The sequence below is a fragment of the Macrobrachium rosenbergii genome, chromosome 4 (genome assembly GCF_040412425.1).
Source record: "Macrobrachium rosenbergii isolate ZJJX-2024 chromosome 4, ASM4041242v1, whole genome shotgun sequence".
NCBI lineage: Eukaryota > Metazoa > Arthropoda > Malacostraca > Decapoda > Palaemonidae > Macrobrachium > Macrobrachium rosenbergii.
In genome coordinates, this window is record NC_089744.1 from 82381221 (window position 1) to 82403907 (window position 22687).

Here is a 22687-nt window from a genome sequence, read left to right on the forward strand (position 1 = left end):
ATTTATATGAAAATATTTCCAAACTGATAAAAGCTACAACCATGAGTTATTTTCTGTTGTATTCTACATGAAATTGCGCACATTTCCATATATAAAACTTTATGTAACGACTAATATAAAAAGTGCAAACATTACGACAACGTGATCTAAAGAATTTCTGCGCGGGCGTAAGGAAAAGGTTTTTTCAAAATTCACCATAAATCGAAATATTGTGCTAGAGACTTCCAATTGGTTGCAAAATGAAGGTAAATGATTGAATATTACTAGAATGTAAGAGTTTTAGCTTACAATTGCATTTTTTACCATTTCGGTTGAGTCAAAGTTGACCGAAGGTTGAAATTTTGGCAGTTATCGTGATTTACATGAAAATATTTCAAAACTGATAAAAGCTACAACCATGAGTTATTTTCTGTTGTATTGTACATGAAATTGCGCACATTTTCATATATAACACTTTATGTAACGGCTAATATAGAACAGTGCAAAAATTACGACAAAATGACGAAAAGAATTTCTGAAATTTTTCGGCCGAGTTACGCGTATGGCGTAAGAAAAAGTTTTTTCAAAATTCACCATAAATCGAAATATTGTGCTAGAGACTTCCAATTTGTTGCAAAATGAAGGTACATGATTGAATATTACTAGAATGTAAGAGTTTTAGCTTACAATTGCGTTTTTCGACCATTTCGGTTGAGTCAAAGTTGACCAAAGGCTGAAATTTTTTGTAGTCGACGTACGGTACGTCCACTTGGCACCCAACAGACAATTTTAGTTGACATATAATACATCCAGTAGGCGTTTAAGGGTTAAGCTTTACTGTTTCCTGTTAATATGGGTGACATCTGTACATTGTTTAGCGAACATTTTTTACGAAAAAAAATATTGATGTTTTGTTGTTTACGTTGTTATTAATATTTGAAAATTAGTACAGTAAATAATTTTTTATCATAAATGTATTTAGTCAGAAAATAAAATGAAAATAATTAGTGAATATACTGTATTTATTGATACAATTTTTCTTTTTTGATAAGTGGTAACTCTTCTTTCTGTACAGTATTTCCCTTTACATTACAGTACTTCCTCTTACTTCTTCCTAATGAACACCATATTCTTTGGAAGCTTGAATTTCAAGCCAATGGCCCTTGTTGGCTTGTTCCACATGAGTAGGTTTCATTTACTGAATAATAATAATAATAATAATAATAATAATAATAATAATAATAATAATAATTACTGTATTTTCATGACTAAATGCACTTTTTGTGATAAAACTATTAAAATACTCAGGTACAGTATATACATTTTTAGAGGGTTTTTTGTGTTTGAACTATCCAAATAGGCAGTTCTAAGTGTTTTTAAGAGGGATTTTAAGTATTCGCTGATTTTAGCTATTTGCGGGGGCGGGGGTTTGTTACTCATCCCCGCGATTACAGGGTTTTACTATAGGTGAATGCTCGAATCCTGAAAAGCAAATAGTCAGGGGTCCACTGTATATGAAAATTTCATGAATTCTGATTTTAACGTATTTTGTTTTCCTAAAAGACTAATTGAAATATGAATGAAAATCAGTAATTATTATCAACAACAGAATTGGTGAATACTACTTTCAGTACTTTCTCAGCTAGTTAATCCTGGACAGGAAAAGTGGCATCAGTGGTTTGAGACACACAAGGTTGTTAACACTTCCAGTTTGGTAGATGAATGGGGTAATTAATGATTAGAGAAGCTGGAGTGTTTCCAACTTGAAGAGTGCAGGCATATAAATTTATACAGTACAAGTCCATAGTCCGAGATCAGCGTGACTGATTGTGTGCCAAGTAGCAAGAATATCTGTCTATTGAGTGGCTTTTAAAAATACGTGTTAAAATTAGAATCAGCCTTATTTATCACAATATTATTATTATGGATTTTTTAATTAACAGATTAGTTATCATTTTTTTTTCAAGTTGTTCTTGTCTCAGAATAACATTTAACCATGATTATGAAGTAGAAAACAATGACAATAACCATGACATACTCTAGGCTAGGTAGCTGCTGTTCATCTTCAGACTACATATCTCATTTTTTCCTGCTATTAAAATGTCATATGAGAAATTTTATAATTTTACCACTATTTAATCACACTGTTAAATAAAATACTTATTTTTGCATATTAACAATACCTGTGGTACTGAATAAGTAATCATTCAATTATCCAGATTAATAGAGCCAAGGGCCCATTGGATAATGGCAAAATCCAGGTAACGGTAAATAAAATAAGTTACTGTATTACCATATTGTGTTACGATACATGAGATACATAATGTATATGTGTGAACTTAGGCTAGTCTAGGTGTTACACTCACTGTATCCATTTGCATAAGCTAGATAGGCTGTTACAGCTGCATTTAAGAAAAGGTAATGGTAATAAAACTGTTATTTTACTTCCAACATCCATTTAAACTGTATTATTATACAGTAATACCCCAAACTTGCGCGAATTCACAGACACACAAACTTTTCATTGGAACCTAACTAATTATCATACACAAGTTTTTCACAGACATGCGAACATTTGCGAATACAGTACTGAGAAACCCTGCAAAAGGGTTATGTTTAATTTTTTAAGTAATTTATAAGTATTTAAGCTCTTATGTGTAAATTAAATAACATTAAACAACAAAAGTAATAATCTCTCTCTCTCTCTCTCTCTCTCTCTCTCTCTCTCTCTCTCTCTCTCTCTCTCTCTCTCTCTCTCTCTCTCTCTCTCTCTCTTATGGAAATGAGAGAATTTTTATGGTACATGTATGTGTTTATTTGTTTTGTATGTATGATAAAATTTTTTTTTACCTAATAATAAGTACTAATTTTCAAATATTAATAAGATTAAATAATAATAATAATAATAATAATAATAATAATAATAGTAATAGTAATAATAATAATAATAAACTGTAATTATAAAATTTGTATGTGATACATATTTTAAACAAACAAATATTTTTTTCATCTTCTGTAAGAAGCTCAAAGGTAAAAAGCTGTCAGACATGTCACTTTAACATGACAAGAAGGGGTAGTGTTGCTGATTAGTGGTCAGAGGTTTGTAATTTCTCTCTCTCTCTCTCTCTCTCTCTCTCTCTCTCTCTCTCTCTCTCTCTCTCTCTCTCTCTCTCATAGTTAGCGCAACCTATGTATTACTGTTTCTCTGTATGTCTTTAACTGTACAATAGATAATTTCAAATTGATCTAATTTTACCTGTACCGTTTACAAACTGTAAATGCGCCGTTTTAAAACATAGAGACAGAGCATTTCAGAACAGAGAGAAAGAGACAACAAAGAAGTTTCTAAAAACAAGGGTAATGTATTAAGCTAACTTTTATATGAAATTACAGTAACTTTAATTTCATGTAAAAGTTAGTTCAATACTGAATTTCCATCTTTTAATATCTAACGTAAGAATAACCTCTCTCTCTCATGTTACACTCCTGTCTCCGTAATATATAATTCATAAATGATTTAACTTGATACTTCAAGTAAGGAAATCTCTCTCTCTCTCTCTCTCTCTCTCTCTCTCTCTCTCTCTCTCTCTCTCTCTCTCTCTCTCTCTCTCGTGTGTTATTCTCATAGTCTCCGTAATAATTTATAAATAATTTCACTCTCTTAATTAAGGGCAGTCTCTCTCTCTCTCTCTCTCTCTCTCTCTCTCTCTCTCTCTCTCTCTCTCTCTCTCTCTCTCTCTCTCTTAATTAAGGGCTCTCTCTCTCTCTCTCTCTCTCTCTCTCTCTCTCTCTCTCGTGTGTTATTCTCTTAGTCTCCGTAATAATTGATAAATAATTTCACTCTCTTAATTAAGGGCAGCCTTTATATCTCTCTCTCTCTCTCTCTCTCTCTCGTTCATAGTCAGCACTCACACATTTTTACAACTTATTATTTCTCTGTACGTCTTTACCTATACAGTAAATAGTTTAAATTGATCTAATTTTGCCTGTACCTTCTACAAAGTGTAAATGCACTAGTGTGGCAAATATGTTCTAAAACATAGACACATAGTAACTAAGAGTTGTATTAGTCAAAGTAAAAAAACACCCTTTGTTCATGAAAAAGCACTTCAGAACAAAGAGAAAGAGATGTAGAATAAAGAAGTTATTAAAAAGAGATTGAGAAGACTTCTAAAAATAGATCGGTCAGAAGGGGAGAGAGACAGAAATTCTCTTCCAGCTCTCAATTTTTATGTCAGCCGTTTATTTCTTGTTTTAAGGGTAATGTATTAAGCTAACTTTTAAATGAAATTACAGTAACTCTAATATCATTTAAAAGTTAACTTAATAATTTGGGAGCCTGATTAGCATCATATTTAGTGTTTAAACTTTAGAAATGAGCATTTATTAGCATTTTTAGAGACCGTGCCAAACTTTTGCGAAAATTCACCTTGCACAAGGGGTTCTGGAACCTAACCTCGTGTAAGTTCGGGGTATGTCTGTGTTGTTATATCGTTCTAATAAAAAAAATTATCTTGCCAATTGTAATGTTTATGTTCTCAGAATCAGCTGATTGGGTTTACTTGTGAAAGAATTAGGAGAATAATTTTTTAGTTGCTAAACGAAATAAATGTATTAATGGAATTACTATTTTTATTTTTGTACATAATTGTAAAATGGATATACAAGGGTAAACTAACACACTTTTATGTTAAAGTAAAATCTCTCAAAGTTGCAAAACAGCTGCTTCCATATTCATTTGTTTACATCATACCCAATGTCGTTTGTCATTTCTTTGGCAAGTGGTTGTTGATTATAAGAGTTGTTCATGAATTTTACATAAGCCATAAGTTTGGTAAACTTTTTTGAAAGCCTAGCCTATTACAATCTACCAAAAATGGAAGTTGTTCAGTATGTAATGCGCTGTGCTTGTGCATTACATTACAACACCCTGTGTTCATCTCTTTAGTACGTATGGCATTTCTCGATGGCAACTGTTCAAAGCAAATTCATTTTCAGAACAGTAGTAAAAAATTATTGAAAGTAATGAGTGCATGTGTATGCACATACCCTATACATAAATTATAAATAAAATAGTGTTGCTCTCTCTCTCTCTCTCTCTCTCTCTCTCTCCCCAATGGTTGCAACCGTTCCCCCTGTGCTAACGTTGGAGAATGAGGGGTTCGGGTTGATGGAGGCTCCTGATTGGTTCACACACCAGAGATTCTAGCTGGTTGCCCCTAGTGCCAAAGTTGGGAGGAATAGTCTCTCTTGCGGGGTATTTAGATTGGGCTTCTCTCATTAGAAGAGTTACATACTGTAGATGGTATCAGACACCGTTACATACTGTAGATGGTATCAGACACCTCATGTTGCCACCCCTCCCCCTCCTATACCAAGCAACATTGTCATTGTGGAGGGGCTTTGGGGCTAGGGACCATGGCCTGATGTTGGTGGGGGGAACCATTTGGCCTCCACCTGGACCCTCCTCCAGCCTTGGGCTTTGGTCCAATGCTCGACCAATTTTTGGCTTGGTTTTGTCTTAATCTTTTATTTTATCACTCTTCTTTATCACTATCCTACCAATCCTCTTACTCTGTACACCCCATCCCGTAGGTGTGAGTGCCCTTGCTGCAAGGGATGAAGGCCAACTTCGGGTTGGTCTTTAACAACCTCCTGGATGCCATAGGGCAAAGTGTCCTTGTTTTTTTATTTTTTGCCCATACTCCTTCATGCGGGGCTCTCAAGGAATGGACTGTATATTTCCCCAGCATATGCCCAGCCCATATGACCGATAATGGAAATCAAACAAATTCTAAGGGGTTGAGGATTAACCCTGCTCACAATCAGCCCCCTGATTTTTTGGGCTTTTCTGACTTAGCTAGTTTGGAGACCACAAGCCAGACTACTCTCCCAGAAATCTCCTCGTCCCTATCTATATTAACATGTCACGTCATCTCAGCACATGATGCCCCACACTCCCTTTCCACCAGTTCATCTTTGGTAATTACTCTACAACCATCTGAACCACAGTGTTCTACCATGAAACAACAGGCCACAATAGCACCTCTTCCTCAAAACAATTTTATTAAGGCTTCAACTCCATCCTCTTCTACCCACCTTAAAATGTCCTCCAGTACCCACCCAACCCTTATGTCAACCCTCTTTGGACCCCAGAAATGGGATGAGTACTTCATCATCCCCCCAACCACTCCTTACGTGAACAATACACTCCAATTTCAAAAGTACCTGCAGAGACCGGTAGGAATGGTGAAATTCCTAACAAGACAGACCACTCATGTCATGTTATGGTGAACACAGAGTCTTAGGCTCAAGCAATGTCTACCCTCAAAGACCTACAAGGTAATGCATTCCCTACGACTCCACATCCTCACCTCAATAGTTGCACTGGAATAGTGATACCCTCTGAGCAGTGCCCAGTTGACAGTGTCATCTGGGAGTGACTGCTCAATGGATCTCAAAGAACTCCTAAGTGATCGCCATGAAGTTCTCCATGTTACATGCTACACCCTTGGGGACAAGAGCAACAGGAATTATGAAGAAAAATTTTGCAAAGTTCACATTCAAGGGGCAAGACCTCCCACAAGACATACGTATACATTGGAGGTCAACATTACAAAGTCCAAAAGTTTACTCCTCCCCCACGTCAATATCAAAAGTGCTGGCGCTTGGGCCACCCAGCCAAATTTTGCAGATCACAAGCGCGGTTGCAGCTCATCTGACCAGGATTGAGAAAATTGCCATTCAGAAGAGCGCATTTGCACCGAGTGTGCTGGAAAACATAATGTTTTTTACCATGGTTGCCCTGTCTACAAGTTTGAATCAGAGGTGGCTACCCTCCACTTCAAACATGGATTGACCCTGAAAGAAGCTAGGCAGGAGGCTCACCACCTTGGCTTTACAGCTGTCACCCTGGCCCAGATCTGGACAACAGCAAAGCAAACAAGCAAAACCATCACCAATATCATGCCCACAACCAATCTCTCCCCCCTCCTCCACCTCTCTCTTAATTCCCTAATCCACCACCACCACTAATACTGCCTTACCCTCATCCCTTTCTTTGCCCAAACTGCTGCATACCTCTAAAGCACTATCTCCACCACCTCTTCCCCTCTTCTTATTTCAAGTGTATCTTTGTCAAACTGTTTTGAGGTGTTAAATTCAAAAACACCTACTTCTACATCCCAATTTTCCTGTCCCTCACTCCCAAAGCTTCCTCTCCTTGACACAGTCCCCACACGAAGAAATAAATGCCAATTTGGAACAACCCCAAAGATCAATAACAAATTCTCTCCTTCCAAACTTTCCCAGTCATCTTCCATTTGCCCTCCCCTAAGAAAACCCTTACAGCCAAATCTCCTCTGTGGAAAACATGAAGGACATTGAGGATTACATAAATCAACCCTTTATCACAATCCCAAACCCAACCTCATCCCCCACCCCCTCCCACACAAAATACTCTACTGTCCATCATACCACTGCCAAGGTCCACAACCCTCCCATTATCCTTCCCCCCCCCCACTCCCCTGTCAACTTCCAGAATCTCCACCTGCCTCACCTTTCCCCCTACCTGTCTCCTTTCCCACCCAACCTTGCACTCAGACCTCTGTACAGAGAAAAGTATCCTAGACCTTGCTTTGTAACCAGGTTGTAAACATGAGTCTCTCTCTTCCTAGCCCTCCTCATCTTTAGACTTCCCTTCTACAAATAACTCACCCATTATTCCTGACACTCACACATCCCTACTTCATACTGAAGACAGTCCACCCCATCTAACAACCCTACTTCAACCATACCAACTATAACATCACATCGTATATCTCATTCTCTTTAATGTCTGTACTCCAAAGGAACATTCGAGGATTCTGATCATACAGACGTGATGTCAGATATCTCCGAAACCTATTCCCAGTACCATTTCCATTATTCTCCTCTCTGAAACCTATTCCCAGTACCATTTCCATTATTCTCCTCCCTGAAACTTATTCCCAGTACCATTTCCATTATTCTCCTCACTCTATTTTTGCTTCTTCTGTTTTAATTCATCATAAAATACCATACTTACCTGTAAGCACTGCAACAACTTTTCCTTGTACTATTACACAAGCCTTCCTACAACGATGGATTACCATAGTATCAGTCTACCTTTCTCCCTCCTACCCTATTGACTTCACTGCCTTTCAAGACCTCCTTTTCCAATTACTATCCTCCTTACTTGTGATAGGTGACTTCAGTTGCCGCCACACATTATGGGGCGACTCGGTTATCAATTCCCGTGGATGTGCCCTTGAACAGTTTTTAATATCTAACTAATAACCTTTCCATTTCAAACTCAGAACACCCTACACATTTTGATGCAAAAACACATTTTTTTTCTTGTCTAGATCTTTCACTATGCTCTCCAGGTCTCCAACTAGACTTTCATAACCAGTGACCACTTCCCTACCCTTCATTCACCTACTTCCTATGTCCCACTTTTTAATCCTCCATGATAAAGCTGACTGGTGCTCTTTTTCCATGCTTTCAGACATTCTTCTGCCTCCTACATTCTTTTCATCAACCCTTGACATGCTTACATACTTCCCCACCAAACATTTCCAACTACTATTACCAACTGTGGCAGGCATATTTACAGCAGAAGTATATACCATTTTGTTTGCACTAAAACAACTTCTAGTCTACCCCTCATCGTCCTTTATTATTTCCACAGACGCTGCTTATTCTTTATCCCTCATCCAATTTATTGACTGCATCCATCTTGTAGTCCTTGAAATTAAGATTGACTCATTCATATTTCAATCTGGAAAAAATTACAGGTAGTCCCCGGTTACCGGTGGAGTTCCGTTCCCGACAGCGTGATGATAATCGACAACCGAAAGTCGGCGATAATAGTGACGATCCTTTGTTATTGGCGCCGGTATTCGATTATGGTGCCGATAACTGGGGACCCTCGCTGCTGATAACTGGAGATCGGTGCCAATAACCAGGAATCGGTGTCGAAAATTCGGTTATTGTCGCCGCTTGACAAGCTCTGTAAAACCGGATTGCCGATAACCGGTGACTGCCTGTAGTCTGTTTCTGATGGACCCCAAGCCATGTGGGCATCCTAGGCAATTAGCAAGTGGACTCTTTGGCCCGCTGTGTGGCTTTGTCGGGATGCCTACACGTCAAAACCATCCCACATTCAGGTTACTTCCCATTCTTCTGTAACTACTTACTAAATAACTGGCAGTCTTTCTGGTTCAGTATCTCGAATAACAAGCTCCATACAATTAAACCTACCATACTACCATGGTTAAACCCATGCCATAAGAATAGACAATGGGAAACAGCTCTTGCCCAACTACGAATTGGCCATTCAAACCTCACACTCCCACCTGATGAATGGATCCCCTCCAAACTTGTGTCCAACTTGTATCTCTTTCCATATCCCTTATAATCCTTTCCTGCCCCCAGCACACAGTTGCACACAACAGAGCCTTTACCAGCCTAACCTCTTCCCCGTCCACCTCATCTTCATGGCATTCTCACCGAAACTCACCGAAACAGGACATTTCTCCACAGAACATGTAACCTGCTTCCTTCAACAAATAAATATTCTTCATTTAATATAACCTACCAACCAATAATTCTGACCATCTGTATCTATAATCACATAGCACCATATGGTCTCCAAGGCCTGGTGTTTGATTGATAATAATTCTGTTCAGTTCATGTCACCACCTGTGATGACATCAAACTCTTCTGTAGGGGCATATTCCACAATAACTGTAAAGATGAGCGTGTCCTCAAGTCCATCATTAAAGGTAACGCCAGCCCATCCACCCCAGAGACAAAAATCAAGCTCAAGGTGATGGAGAATAACCTAACCCCCTCCATGTAGGATCCACTGTAGAAAACCAATTTGGTCTGCTGATACAAACGCCCCGTCCAAGAGTGCCTCGGTGCTCACATTGGTATGACTTCCATGTGCTTTTCCAAGAGGATCTCTGGCTGTGCCCAGAAAGGTGCCATGTATAATCATGCCAACATGGCACATAACCTTAGGATAAAAAGATGTGGCATCATCCCTAATTTTTAATCTTTGTTCATACAGCTGACCATCGCTTCCTATGCCTTCTGGAAGCCCTACACATTGGGAGAGAGAAGCCTAGTCTAAATACCGCACGGGGACTCGACTTCCCATCGTCAGCATGAAGGACACCACCCGCCAGCACCCCTGGCGTGCGAATCAATTAGGAGCCCCCAGCCACTGGCAGTGATCCTCCCAGTAACCCTCCCCATTCTCCACTGCTCACACAGGGGAAAAAATGCAACCATTGGTGTCTGGGAGAAGACTTTGCTTGGGCACAATATTCTCTTGGCAACCAGTGAGAACTAAGCGCTGCCCCCACCTGCAATACCAGGCACCTATTTATAGTGCCACCCAAACCCCTTGTCCCCAGACTCATCTCACCACCTAGAGAATGACCATCAAGCTGGTCAAAACATCGGTGAAAAGAAAAACATCAAAAGGAATACCTGAACTACAACTCCGGAATCCATTTGCCAGAAACCTGTTGTTGAACTCTGCAGGTTTATCTCCCCATACTTCACTACCTTCTCTGTTTTATAGGAAATAAAAATTGCTGTAAAAATGCTACTGATGTATTTCCTGATACTAAAGTATGAACATTGGTCAATTGTTGTCTAATATTAATGTAGAAGAGACAAGAATGATACAGTAAATTAGCAGGACATGTTCAAGAGAGGGTCTGTTTCCTTCCAATAATAATAATAAAATAATAATAATAATAATTAATAATAATAATTATATACCTTCTAGAAGACCAGATAAGGGCTGATAGGAGGCCTTTCAACACTAAACAAGGATGAAGAAGCAGTCAAGAATTAACATCTCAGAAATAGAGGCATATGTCAGATCTTACCCAGTATATGTGGCACATTTATCATATCTATTTCCTTTGAGGTGTCATGTTTTATGGTACACTTGCCATTATATACATCACAAGTCTCTTATTGGGGATGTCTGGTGTCCTCCAGACTCAGAAAGTTCTTGAAACATTAAATAAAAAATTAATATTTGTGCATTGCTCAAGAATTCAGCCCAAATTTCATATTAATTGATATCCAACAAGTCAGTATGATAGAAGAAGAGAGGGCATTATAGTTAATGAGATGGGGATTCTTTCCTTTTATGGGAAGATTTACATTATTCAGTAATACAGCTGGAAGCCCACCAATAGTCATCATCATTTTGTAGAAAAATGGTTTTGGACAAAAAATAGGTATTTTGTATTAATAGATTTTAGACTTTCAATTTTTTCTTTTGATGTGGTACATTTAGCATTCTGGAATTTGAAATGGTTGGTAAACTTTATAATATGTTTAATTAAATTCAACTTTAGTTCCTCTTGAGATTATCAATATGAGCAAAGTTATTTACTGCTTTGTATGTCAGTGCATTTGTTTTGCTTACGAGCTTCAAACAATATTTAAATGAAGAAGTTGTAGTTTTGAAACTGGAAAGGCATGAATGCTAAAATGAAAACTACAGCTGTAATGTACTTTCATGCACAATAAATTGGTGTCTTGTGCACATAATGTGAGGCCCATACATATTGTATATACTGTATGGCTAAATTTTACTGTTGTTAGTATTTTTATGTGAATAAGTACTGAACTTTAATTAGCTTTTTATTATTAAGTAAAAATATACTACTGAGATTGAAAATGAAATGTTTGTTGGCGTCTTTTACACATTTTTAACGTTTACAATTCTTTGTTTCAGCGTCACCTGCAGTCTCTCTATAGTGACAGGTAAGTTGCATAATTGTATTCTACTATTATTGTTTTGTATGCTGTTGTTCATTTTGTAGTGGTAGCCTTACACCTGATGCTATATTTTCTTTTAATTATAATAGGAAAAGAGTTTGTTTTCAGTTCTTAATTAATTCAAATTTTCCTTCACAGAGAATGGTACAGAAAAACTGTAGGCCTTCTCTCACATGTAGCACTTCAGTTACTCCACTATTTTACAGTTGCTGAAAGTTACATTAAAAAACCTCAAACTCCTCAAATGGATGACTTCGAAATACAAGATGAATCAACATTACAGCAGCCTGAGTCTATCTCAGGGATGGCAAAAGACCTCTCCTTTTTATCCGACTGTAAAACTGACTTTATTGGAGATAATGTATTAAGCACTTTCCCAGAAGACAATGCCATGTCTACAGCACTAATTGGTAAAAGTATTCATGTTGATCATGGTGAAGATTTGGATGTGGTCAGTAATTCTGGATCTATGCTTGATAGTACTGTAATGAGTGAAGGCCTATTAGAAGACATGGATAAAGATGAACAGGTCCGTACAATGCTAACTAAATTTTACCCCCAGCTTATGTCAATACTGAAAGGGCGTTGGGAAAGGGTTGTAGTTGAAAGTCTAGAAAAAGAAGTGCAGGAGTTGACTATTGCCCTTCAGGCATCTGCTGGAATGTTGAAAATCTTTATGCACAGTGTTATTTCTGAAACCAAAGGGCTTCCTTCATTGACTGGTCCCCATGAAAATGCTCATTTAAGAGTTGGTACTTTGTGTCACAGTCGAGAGACATTCATAGGCATATCTCAAAGCAAGACTTCAGAACAGATACAAAATTCTGTAAGTGTGTGTCATTTGTTGTGTCAAGAAAACCACGATTCTATGTCAGATATATCTAGTCATTCTGGAGATCTAACCCATCTCACCAAAGAGCTTACATCCATTTTAAGCCAAGAGGAAACTGTTTTAGACTTTACAATGCTTAGAACACCAAAGCTGGACACCAAAGAAAAAATAACTACTTTTCTAAAAGAATTGTGTAGAATGGCCGAGAAGATAGAATCTCTTCAGATGCATGTTCATCATCAGGCAGGTTTAATTCAAGGCTTTGAAGAAGAAAGAAGAACTCTACAGGATGAAAATAGTCGTCTTGAACATTACAGTAAGAAGATAGTCCAGGAGCTGCAGGTATGAATAAGTTTTCTTACAGAATTAGCAAATCAAACCACTTAACACATTGATTGTAAACCCATACAGCCTCATTTTATCAGCGATCTGAAAGTTTGGTGGTTCTAGTGCTTTTTTCAATCTCCTTACATTTTTATGCATAACTTGAGCTATTTTTGGTGTGGGAATAGCTTATTAGAGCTTGGGCAAAAAGCTACAGGCAGGGAATAAACTAACCATGTGAATTAAAATCTCATATCCTCTTTTACTGCTTCTTGTCCTTCTGTGACAAATATAGCCCATAATCTTCACCAGTTCTGCCACTGTCTGTAGTTCTTTCCAGTATTTTTAATTAATATGATAAAATAGATGCATGTAACTGAACCTCAGATATGTTTCTTCAGTTAAATCATTTTGTTAAAGGTTTAACAGTTGATACAAGGACTTTGTATTTCATGTCATCACAGGTAACTAAAGATCAGCTTGCAGATTATGAGAGGGATGCAGAGAATAAGAATGCTTCCTCTCCATCATACGCTGAAAAATTGGAAGCTTCTAAAGATACCAAAGAAAGAGGTAATTTCTCTCTCTCTCTCTCTCTCTCTCTCTCTCTCTCTCTCTCTCTCTCTCTCTCTCTCTCTCTCTCATTTATATTTATTTGTTAGAGCTGAAACATGTATCTGTTCATAAAAGGGAATTTGGCATTTCTGTGAAGTGTGGAGCAATTTAATGAAGGTTAATTTAACATTGTAGAAGTCATTGTTCTGATGTGATGAGAATTTTCAGTCCGAGCTGTGTTATCTGCCAAAACAAAATCTTCAATGGACCATGGTGAACTGGTGACCCGAAATGCAGACCTTGAAAGACTTCTGGAGTCTCTTGTGCGAGACTATGATAAAGAAGTAGAGGAACTAAAGTGCAAAGCAGCTGATTTGTCGCAGCAGGTGAGCTGGGAAATGTTGTTACCCAAGATCTGTATAACAGTGTGCCCGTACTCTATTGTCTTCTCGCAGTACCTTATTTCTGCTATTACAGGTTTTGCATTGTATTAAAAAACTGAGCTGTGATTGTTTTGATAGCACATTTTGGGTAAAATTAAAACCTGTAAGCTTGGTTAGAAGGCATTTTGATCAGAACTCCTTAGTTAAGGCATGGTTAGTATTGTAAATACTGAATATTCACTGATGTACTGAAAACTTTTGAGTAAGGAAATTTAAGTGTATGCTAACCTCTTGCTAACCAAGTACATAAATCCAATTAACTGGATGACTTGTGATAGATTGTAAATAACTGAACTGCATGCTGTAATCTTCACTCATTGTAAATATTGTATGCAATTTTTTTTCATGATATTTTGCAAATATACAGCATATAGTGTGCTTTTTTTTGTGTGCAGTGAAGTCATTCCAGGTGCTTTAGTCCCTCTGATAAGTAAGAGTGGGCAGAAAACTGCAACCAGAAGTACTGCATGTTGTGGCTAGATCTCAGGGTTTCAAGCAGCTGTCGGCCTCATTACCATATTTATTGTAATTAGAAGGCCAGAATTTGCATAATAACTAATTATGTTTGAAAAATTACTTACATTTCACCACAAACTTATTACTTTTAATCAGCTCATTTATAAATGTGTTTGTTCCAAGACACATTTGGTTTTTCCAGATATAAGAGCAGTCTTTCATGCTTGTGCCTCTGGACTCACCTGTCAAAATCTCCCCAACATTTTTGTGGGGCAATCTTTGGCACTTTTCACTTATCAGCTCCAATTAATCTTCCAGTATACAGCATTTCTTTGTCTTTACGTATACACCACATGTCAGCAACAGTGCAATAATTTAGCCCAGCTCAGTCCATTACAATAGTTTTATGCTTTGTCAGACACTGTAAAAGCACCTGTATTCTGGATTTTTCATTATTTAGAACTAATGATAGTGAATTTCCTGGTGACTGTGCTAAGTATTCCAAAACATTATACCTGCTGTGGATTTGCTTAAAACACTTACTTGTATAAAAATAATTCTGTAAAGAAAATTGAGTAGTCTTTAATTATTTTTATTATTATATTTTCCTAGTCTGTCAGTATGCATTCATATCAGTTCCATGGAGCAGTGGTAGGCTAGCCAGGGCTAACTAATTTTTCATTAGTATAATGACATTTTTTTTTTTTTTTTTTTTCATAATTTTGTATTATTATGAAGAACGTTTTTTTTATTGTCTGTTAGCGTATGTTCTTATTAATTCCAGAGAGCTATGCAGGGCCAACTGGTGGTGGGCACAGTAACAAAGTACAAAAATTCAGCTGTCTTTACGACACATCCTTATGTTGTGATGTGTTTATCCATGTGCACTTTTTGTAATGGCTGACCTTTTGACCTTTTGTATATTGGCAGCATTTTTAATGTGAATCCAATTACTACTTGTGGGTAACTTTCTGTTGACATTTATCTGTGATTAATGATAGCAAGGTACAGTAATCCCTCTATCATCAGAACTAATAGATCCAGGGAGATGTGGATTTCTCCAGAGTCTGGATATTATAATGTAAATGTAATGTTTTACAAACCCATTCATCAAATTAGCCGTGCTCCATGCAGACAGTTCCCAGTCACACTAACCTGAAAAATTTTGAAAGGAAAAAAATTTTACTGCACAAGCCCTGTCCATGCTCCACAAGCCCTAAAGGTATGGTTTAGGCTAATTCTTCTGTACTAACCTTCAGCTTGAATGTGAGGGATGTGGAAGTGTACTGGCAGGTTATGACAAATGGATTCATAGAAAATGTTTTATTGTAAAAACATCAATTCTTTCAAATTTATTAATCATATTTAGTTAGAATAGCAATTCATGAGGCAGGAGGAAGAGAAGAGTATAGCAAGATTGAAGGCAAGTAAAAACTATATATTGGAATTATAGGTATCTCATAAAGCATGAAATTATTCAAGAACTGAAACAAGTGAATACAAGCAGTAACAGCAGTGACAAGCCTGCCTCTGACCAAAAGGCAAAAGATAGGTTTTCACTTGGGGAAAATTTTTTTTGGTAGCTGCTGTCAGTTTTTAGGAATAACGTTGTGGTCCCACAGGGGGCTCCATAAGACAAATCAAGTAAGACCTAGAATTCTCTCATAGGTGGCGTTGTGTTTGTGTTCCTTCCTCCTTCTCCTTCAGGCATAACTTGGAGCTTTTGGTCATTCTTAGCTGAGGAATGTGCAGATGTCACTCATCCTTTATTAATATACTTTTTATGTTGCGAAGTTTTGTGAGGCTTCGTTTTCGTATTTGGTATCATTATCATAACACTATTATCCTTTATTCCCATGGTATTAGTGATCATTGTCATCTGTTGTACCTGCTTAAATGTCCCTTGTTATGGTAATTGAAAGGTGTACTTAGAAATGTTTGTACACTTATGACTCTAGGCATTGTGGAAATTTAATTTCAGGTCTTTGTTGTCTTCAAGCCTCCACCTGTTCTTCAATGTGAGGGGTGTAAAGGAAGATTGACATTATTTGCCCTCCCACCTGAATTGAAATTCAGGTAAAATACAGTTTATGGGCTTCAGTCAAAACTTTTTTTTATGTATAGTATATGAAACGGTTTTTGTATTAGTAACTTACCAAGTAATTATATAGATATAGGTTTTCAACCAAGGCAGCCTTAAAATTCAGAATTCACGGTAGCGCTTCAGTTATTTTGTGTTGATGATAAACCTGGCCCACTTTTGGGGAAGAATAGGAACAACGTAGCAAAGAGCTTAATTCATTTTCTGCCAGGTCTCGACTAACATCGGGTGTTCTCTGCAGCCTTTCTTCGCTTTTTGGAAGCATTTTCAAGGAATTGGTGAAGTATTCGAACTTTGTTGTGGCCGTCAATGATTAGTTGCTTCGCTAGCTGTTTATTTAACATTATTCTAGCTTTTTCTCATAATGTCAGACTCTAGTTCTTCTACCATTTGCTTTTGCAAGTGTGTTAAATATAGAGGGCAAAAATCTAATAGGGAGCATACTTGCAGTGAATGTCAGGACTGGGATAATGAGAGATGGGAAGTGTTAAAGTCTCACTTAGTCAAGCTTGAGAGGGAGAAAAAGAGAAAGGCAGACTCTAGAGCCAAAAATAGGGCTAATCTAGAATCTGCTTTGACTAGGCCAATAGAGGATAGTACTGTCCCTTCATCACCAGTTCTTGCTATTTCTGCTATCCCTAGCCCTCCTGCTATTTTACCACATACTCCTGTGCTTGGTTCTCATGCTTCCAATCCTGATCCCATTACCAGCCTCGAATCAAGGTTCGATCAGAGACTTAATTTAGTAGCCAGTGCAGTGGCTGAATTAGGGGCGTCCCTAAAAGTGCTTTCAGAAAGTCTCTTCTAATGTGCATAGTGACAGTGTTGCGCTAGTGGAGGAGGTGTCTACTCATCCCGCTGGTGCTTCTAGATGAAGGTCCCTGTCCTGCTCCCATGAACCTGGGAGAATACATACTGGAGGTCCAAGGGAGGCCAGTGGGGTTTGCCCACGGGTAGCCGCCCCCTTAGTCGAGCCTGTTGCCCAATCCTAGGTGTCGACAGGCGACCACTGGAAAGGCATCAAAGTGAGTGTGCATCACCTCTTGTCAGATTCAGAAGGTTCCATCCCCGACGAGGCACCGATGGCACTTCCCTACTTTGTCTCACCCTCTCAAGAGGCGCTCTGTAGTGCAGACCGCTCCCCCTCTTCTAGTCAAGAGGTATACAGTGAACCCCCTGGATTCGCATTCTCACAATTCATGGACTCAGCGATTCACGGAATTTTCTGTGGAACCTATCTATAAATTATTTGTGGGAAAACTCACCCATTCACAGTTTTTTTCATAGAGCAATATTTTGTATTTTCATATTATTTTCATGACTAAACACTGTACTGTACGTACATACAGTATACATTTTATGATAATGATTTACACTTCTAATTTTGAAATATTAATACAGACAGTCTCTGGTTATCGGCATGGGTTCCATTCCTGACGGCGTTATGATAACTGAAAATTTATGAATATCAGCGCTTATCGTTGCCTCTGTTAGGTGGGTATTGGTGCTGGTAAGCAGATATCGGCACATATCGACGCCGAAAATCCAGTTATTGTCGTCACTACACAAGCACCATAAAACTAGATCGCTGTTAACCGGGGACTGCCTGTATTAAGATTAATAGGATTAAATAATAACATTAAATAATAAAAATAATCATTCTCTCTCTCTCTCTCTCTCTCTCTCTCTCTCTCTCTCTCTCTCTCTCTCTCTCTCTCTCTCTCTCTCTCTCTCTCTCTCTCCCCTCGGATGGACTAAAAAGTCTTTGAGGCATCCTAATCCTTATAACTCCTTGTAATTCTCTTAATTAGATGAGAGAATTTTTAAGCATATGTATTATGTATGTTTATTTGTTTGTGTGATAAATAAATTATTTAGTAATTTTCAAATATTAATATTAACCCTTAAACGCCGACTGACGTATCATACGTCGACTAAAATTGTCTGTTGGGCCGAGTGGACGTACCGACGCCGACTACAAAAATTTCAAACTTCGGTCAACTTTGACTCGACCGAAATGGTCGAAAACGCAATTGTAAGCTAAAACTCTCACATTCTAGTAATATTCAATCATTTACCTTCATTTTGCAACAAATTGGAAGTCTCTAGCACAATATTTCGATTTATGGTGAATTTTTGAAAAACTTTTTCCTTACGCCCGAAAGCGGTAACTCTGCCGAAAATTTCAGAAATTCTTTCGTCATTTTGTCGTAAGTTTTGCACTGTTTTATATTAGCCGTTACATAAACTTTTATATATGAAAATGTGCGCATTTTCATATAAAATACAGCAACATACAACCCATGGTTGTAGCTTTTATCAGTTTGAAAATATTTTCATATAAACCACAATAACTGCCAAAATTTCAACCTTCGGTCAACTTTGACTCAACCGAAATGGTCAAAAAATGCAATTGTAAGCTAAAACTCTTACATTATAGTAATATTCAATCATTTACCTTCATTTTGCAACAAATTGGAAGTCTCTAGCACAATATTTCGATTTATGGTGAATTTTTGAAAAAACTTTTTCCTTACGCCCGCACCAGAAATTCTTTCATCACATTGTCGTAATGTTTGCACCATTTTATATTAGTCGTTACATAAAGTTTTTATATGGAAATGTGCGCAATTTCATGTAGAATACAACAGAAAATAACGCATGGTTGTAGCTTTTATCAGTTTTGAAATATTTTCATATAAATCACGATAACTGCCAAAATTTCAACCTTCGGTCAACTTTAACTCAACCGAAACGGTAAAAAAAACACAATTATAAGCTAAAACTCTTACATTCTAGTAATATTCAATCAATTACCTTCATTTTGCAACAAACTGGAAGTCTCTAGCACAAAATTTCGATTTATGGTGAATTTCTGAAAAAAACTTTTTCCTTACGCTTGCGCGTGGTAATTTTCGGCCTAACATCTCAGAAATTCTTTCACGTTGTCGTAATGTTTGCATCATTTTATGTTAGTCGTTACATAAACTTTTATATATGAAAATGTGCACAATTTCATGTAGAATACAACAGAAAATAGCTCATGGTTGTAGCTTTATCAGTTTTGAAATATTTTCACATAAATCACGATAACTGCCAAAATTTCAACCTTCGTCAACTTTTAACTCGACCAAAATGGTCGAAAACGCAATAAGCTAAAACTCTTACATTCTAGTAATATTCAATCATTTACCTTCATTTTGCAATAAATTGGAAGTCTCTAGCACAATATTTCGATTTATGGTGAATTTTTAAAACATTTTCCTTACGTCTGCGCTGTAACTCGCCAAACATCTCAGAAATTCTTTCGCACGTTGTCGTAATGTTTGCACCGTTTTATATTAGTCGTTACATAAAGTTTTATATATGAAAATGTGCGCAATTTCATGTACAATACAACAGAAAATAACTCATGGTTGTAGCTTTTATCAGTTTTGAAATATTTTCATATAAATCACGATAAATAGAAAAAATTTGACTTTCGGTCAACTTTAACTCGACCGAAATGGTCGAAAACTGCAATTGTAAGCTAAAACACTTACAGTCTTGTAATATTCAATCAATTAGCTTCATTTTTCAACAAACTGGAAGTCTCTAGCACAATATTTCGATTTATGGTGAATTTTTGAAAAAAAACATTTTTTACGTCCGCGTTATTTAATTCATGCATCATTTTGTGATAATATTTTTCTGTGTTGCTTTGATCATTTTACAATTTGTTATATACCAAAATCATCGCAATTTAGTGTACAATACAAAGAAAAAAATAACCCGTTAGCTTTAACCGTTTTGCTCACACAGCGATTTGTATAAAATTATATATGAAAATTTTTTTGCGCTGTCATATATTTCAATATTTATATAAGATAATGATATTTTTTCATTTCTGATGGTTGCATACTAAACTTCTGGCAATGACAAAAAGGAGCCAAAATGAACTCTTAATCTTAAAAACTAAGCGTGCTGTGATTTTTTGAAAAAAAACTTTTTCCGCTTGGCGCTTAACTCCCTAACGCCGCCCGGCATACGGAGACGTTTTTATAAATAGAGGCTTGGCGTTTAAGGGTTAATGTAAACACAGCAAATTATCAATTCATTAAAGAAAATATAGTGAATTAGTAAGATTATAGTTTAATCCCTGATCTTTTTCCGTATCCGACTTAGGTGAAAGGATGAAGACATAACTGCCATCATATAAAAAAATGGTTAGCGCCTGGCCAAAGACTCTCTCTCTCTCTCTCTCTCTCTCTCTCTCTCTCTCTCTCTCTCTCTCTCTCTCTCTCTCTCTCTCTCTCTCTCTCTCTCTCTCTCTCCTAATCTAGATTATGTTCTTTGTATTTCATCTCTCTCTCTCTCTCTCTCTCTCTCTCTCACTGGGATAGAGTTTTTATGCATACATATATGTTTATTTGTTTTGTATACTGTAGTTTTATTGATAAATGTGATGTTACTTTATTAATTTTTTCATATTTTCCATGCTGTAATTACATCATTTATGCATTTCTATGGTATGTAAATTATGTAAAATTTTTGAAAGAAAACATAGCGATTCACAGTCTTCTCCAAAGCTTGGAGGGAGGGGGAGGTGTAATCTGACTGTCAGTTTATCTTGACATATTGAATGCGAAGGGTAGAAAATGTTGCCTACTTGGTGGTCAAATAGTATGTTGCTCACTTAGTGTTCAAATACAATATCAAAAAAGGATACTGAAAAATCTCTCTCTCTCTCTCTCTCTCTCTCTCTCTCTCTCTCTCTCTCAAGGACAGAGTGGTTGATAGAAAGAAATACTCTCTCTCTCTCTCTCTCTCTGTTACTGGCTGGAAGGGTTATTAGTATGTACATATAGATTTTTAAGGGTAAAATGTTTAAGATGACTTTGAACTGATATTCATAATATCATTTCAAAGATTAATACAGTAATAGGATAATAGTTTAAGGTATATTTGATGTAGGATGCTAGTCTAAGATATATATTTGGTATTTGAACTTTCAAGATAGGCAGTTATAAGCATTTTTAAAGGAGGGGTTTTAACTTCACGGATATTAACTATTCACGGGGGGTTGTAGTATGCATCCCCCACGAATACGGGGGTGTTTACTGTAGAGAGGCCAGTCATAGCCTAATCCTTCGGGCCAGCCCTAGGAGAGCTGTTAATCAGCTCAGTGGTCTGGTAAAACTAAGGTATACTTAACTTAGTCATAGCCCTCAGCCCTACTGCAGCTTCACTGAGCCTCCTTCTGCCTCTACTTCAGCTCGACCCCTCTGTGTCAGGTTGGGACAGCCCAGAGTTATTTTCACCTTATATGGAGCACCCTTTTTTTGGTCCCCAAGCGCCTGAAAAACCCCCTCAGACGGCAGTCGTCTTCATCTGAGCACCTCTGCCTCCGAGTACCTGTTGCCATCAGAGCGCTCGACACCCACTTTCAAGCATCATTCTCTAGCTCCCAGGCTTGTGGCACCAGCTCCTGTACACCTGGCACCAGCTCTCACACACTCGACGCTACCTTTGCCCCCTCAAGCTCACTCTTCGGTTCAGGAGGACCCTTCGTTGGAGCTAAGTGTCAGTTGGCAGCTATTACAGGTTTTTTACAGAAAGCCCTTACTGCTCCCAAAGCCTCCCAGGATGTGTGTCTGTCACCGGTTTCTTCAGGTGAAGAGGTTTTTGATCAAGCACCCACTCCTCCTCCGGCTTATGCGTCCCTGCTTAGATATCTTTTGGCCAGCCTTCCTGACTTCTTTGCACCTGCTGCCCTGGTTTCTCCAGCCTCAACCTTCCTTATGAGGAACCAGTCAGATGACATTGCTCAGCTTCCAAAGTTGGTGCTTTCCTCCTCCTCGGGGAAGACTCGCAAGGAGATGGATGATTGGCCCTCTTCAAAGAAGGAACGGGGCAAAGCCACCTTTGCCTGGCCTCCCTCTAGACTGATACATATGAGATACCTCTCCTACTTTACTGGAGAAGCTCCTTCTTTGGGAGTCGCTGCCTCCTCCCAATGGGACTTCTCTGGACTTGTTGATTCTTCGTGCTGCTCAGTCTTTGCATTGGCGAAGATCATGTTTTCGTCCCCTGAACTAGACCACCTCATTAAGAACACATTTAAGGTGTTTGACATGTTTAGTTTCCTTGATTGGACCTTTGGAGTTCTTGTTAAAGAAATTG

General features: G+C 37.7%; 1 protein-coding gene across 1 annotated transcript in view; it reads left to right on the plus strand.

Annotated features, from left to right (window-relative positions):
* LOC136836305 (golgin subfamily A member 4-like) overlaps nucleotides 1-22687 on the plus strand; it is a 520799-nt gene that overhangs the window by 165239 nt on the left and 332873 nt on the right. The window contains exons 17-20 of the mRNA XM_067100429.1: nucleotides 11771-11799; nucleotides 11953-12988; nucleotides 13435-13543; nucleotides 13754-13911. Coding sequence (XP_066956530.1) covers nucleotides 11771-11799; nucleotides 11953-12988; nucleotides 13435-13543; nucleotides 13754-13911 — 1332 coding nt within the window. The remainder of the gene's footprint in view (nucleotides 1-11770; nucleotides 11800-11952; nucleotides 12989-13434; nucleotides 13544-13753; nucleotides 13912-22687) is intronic.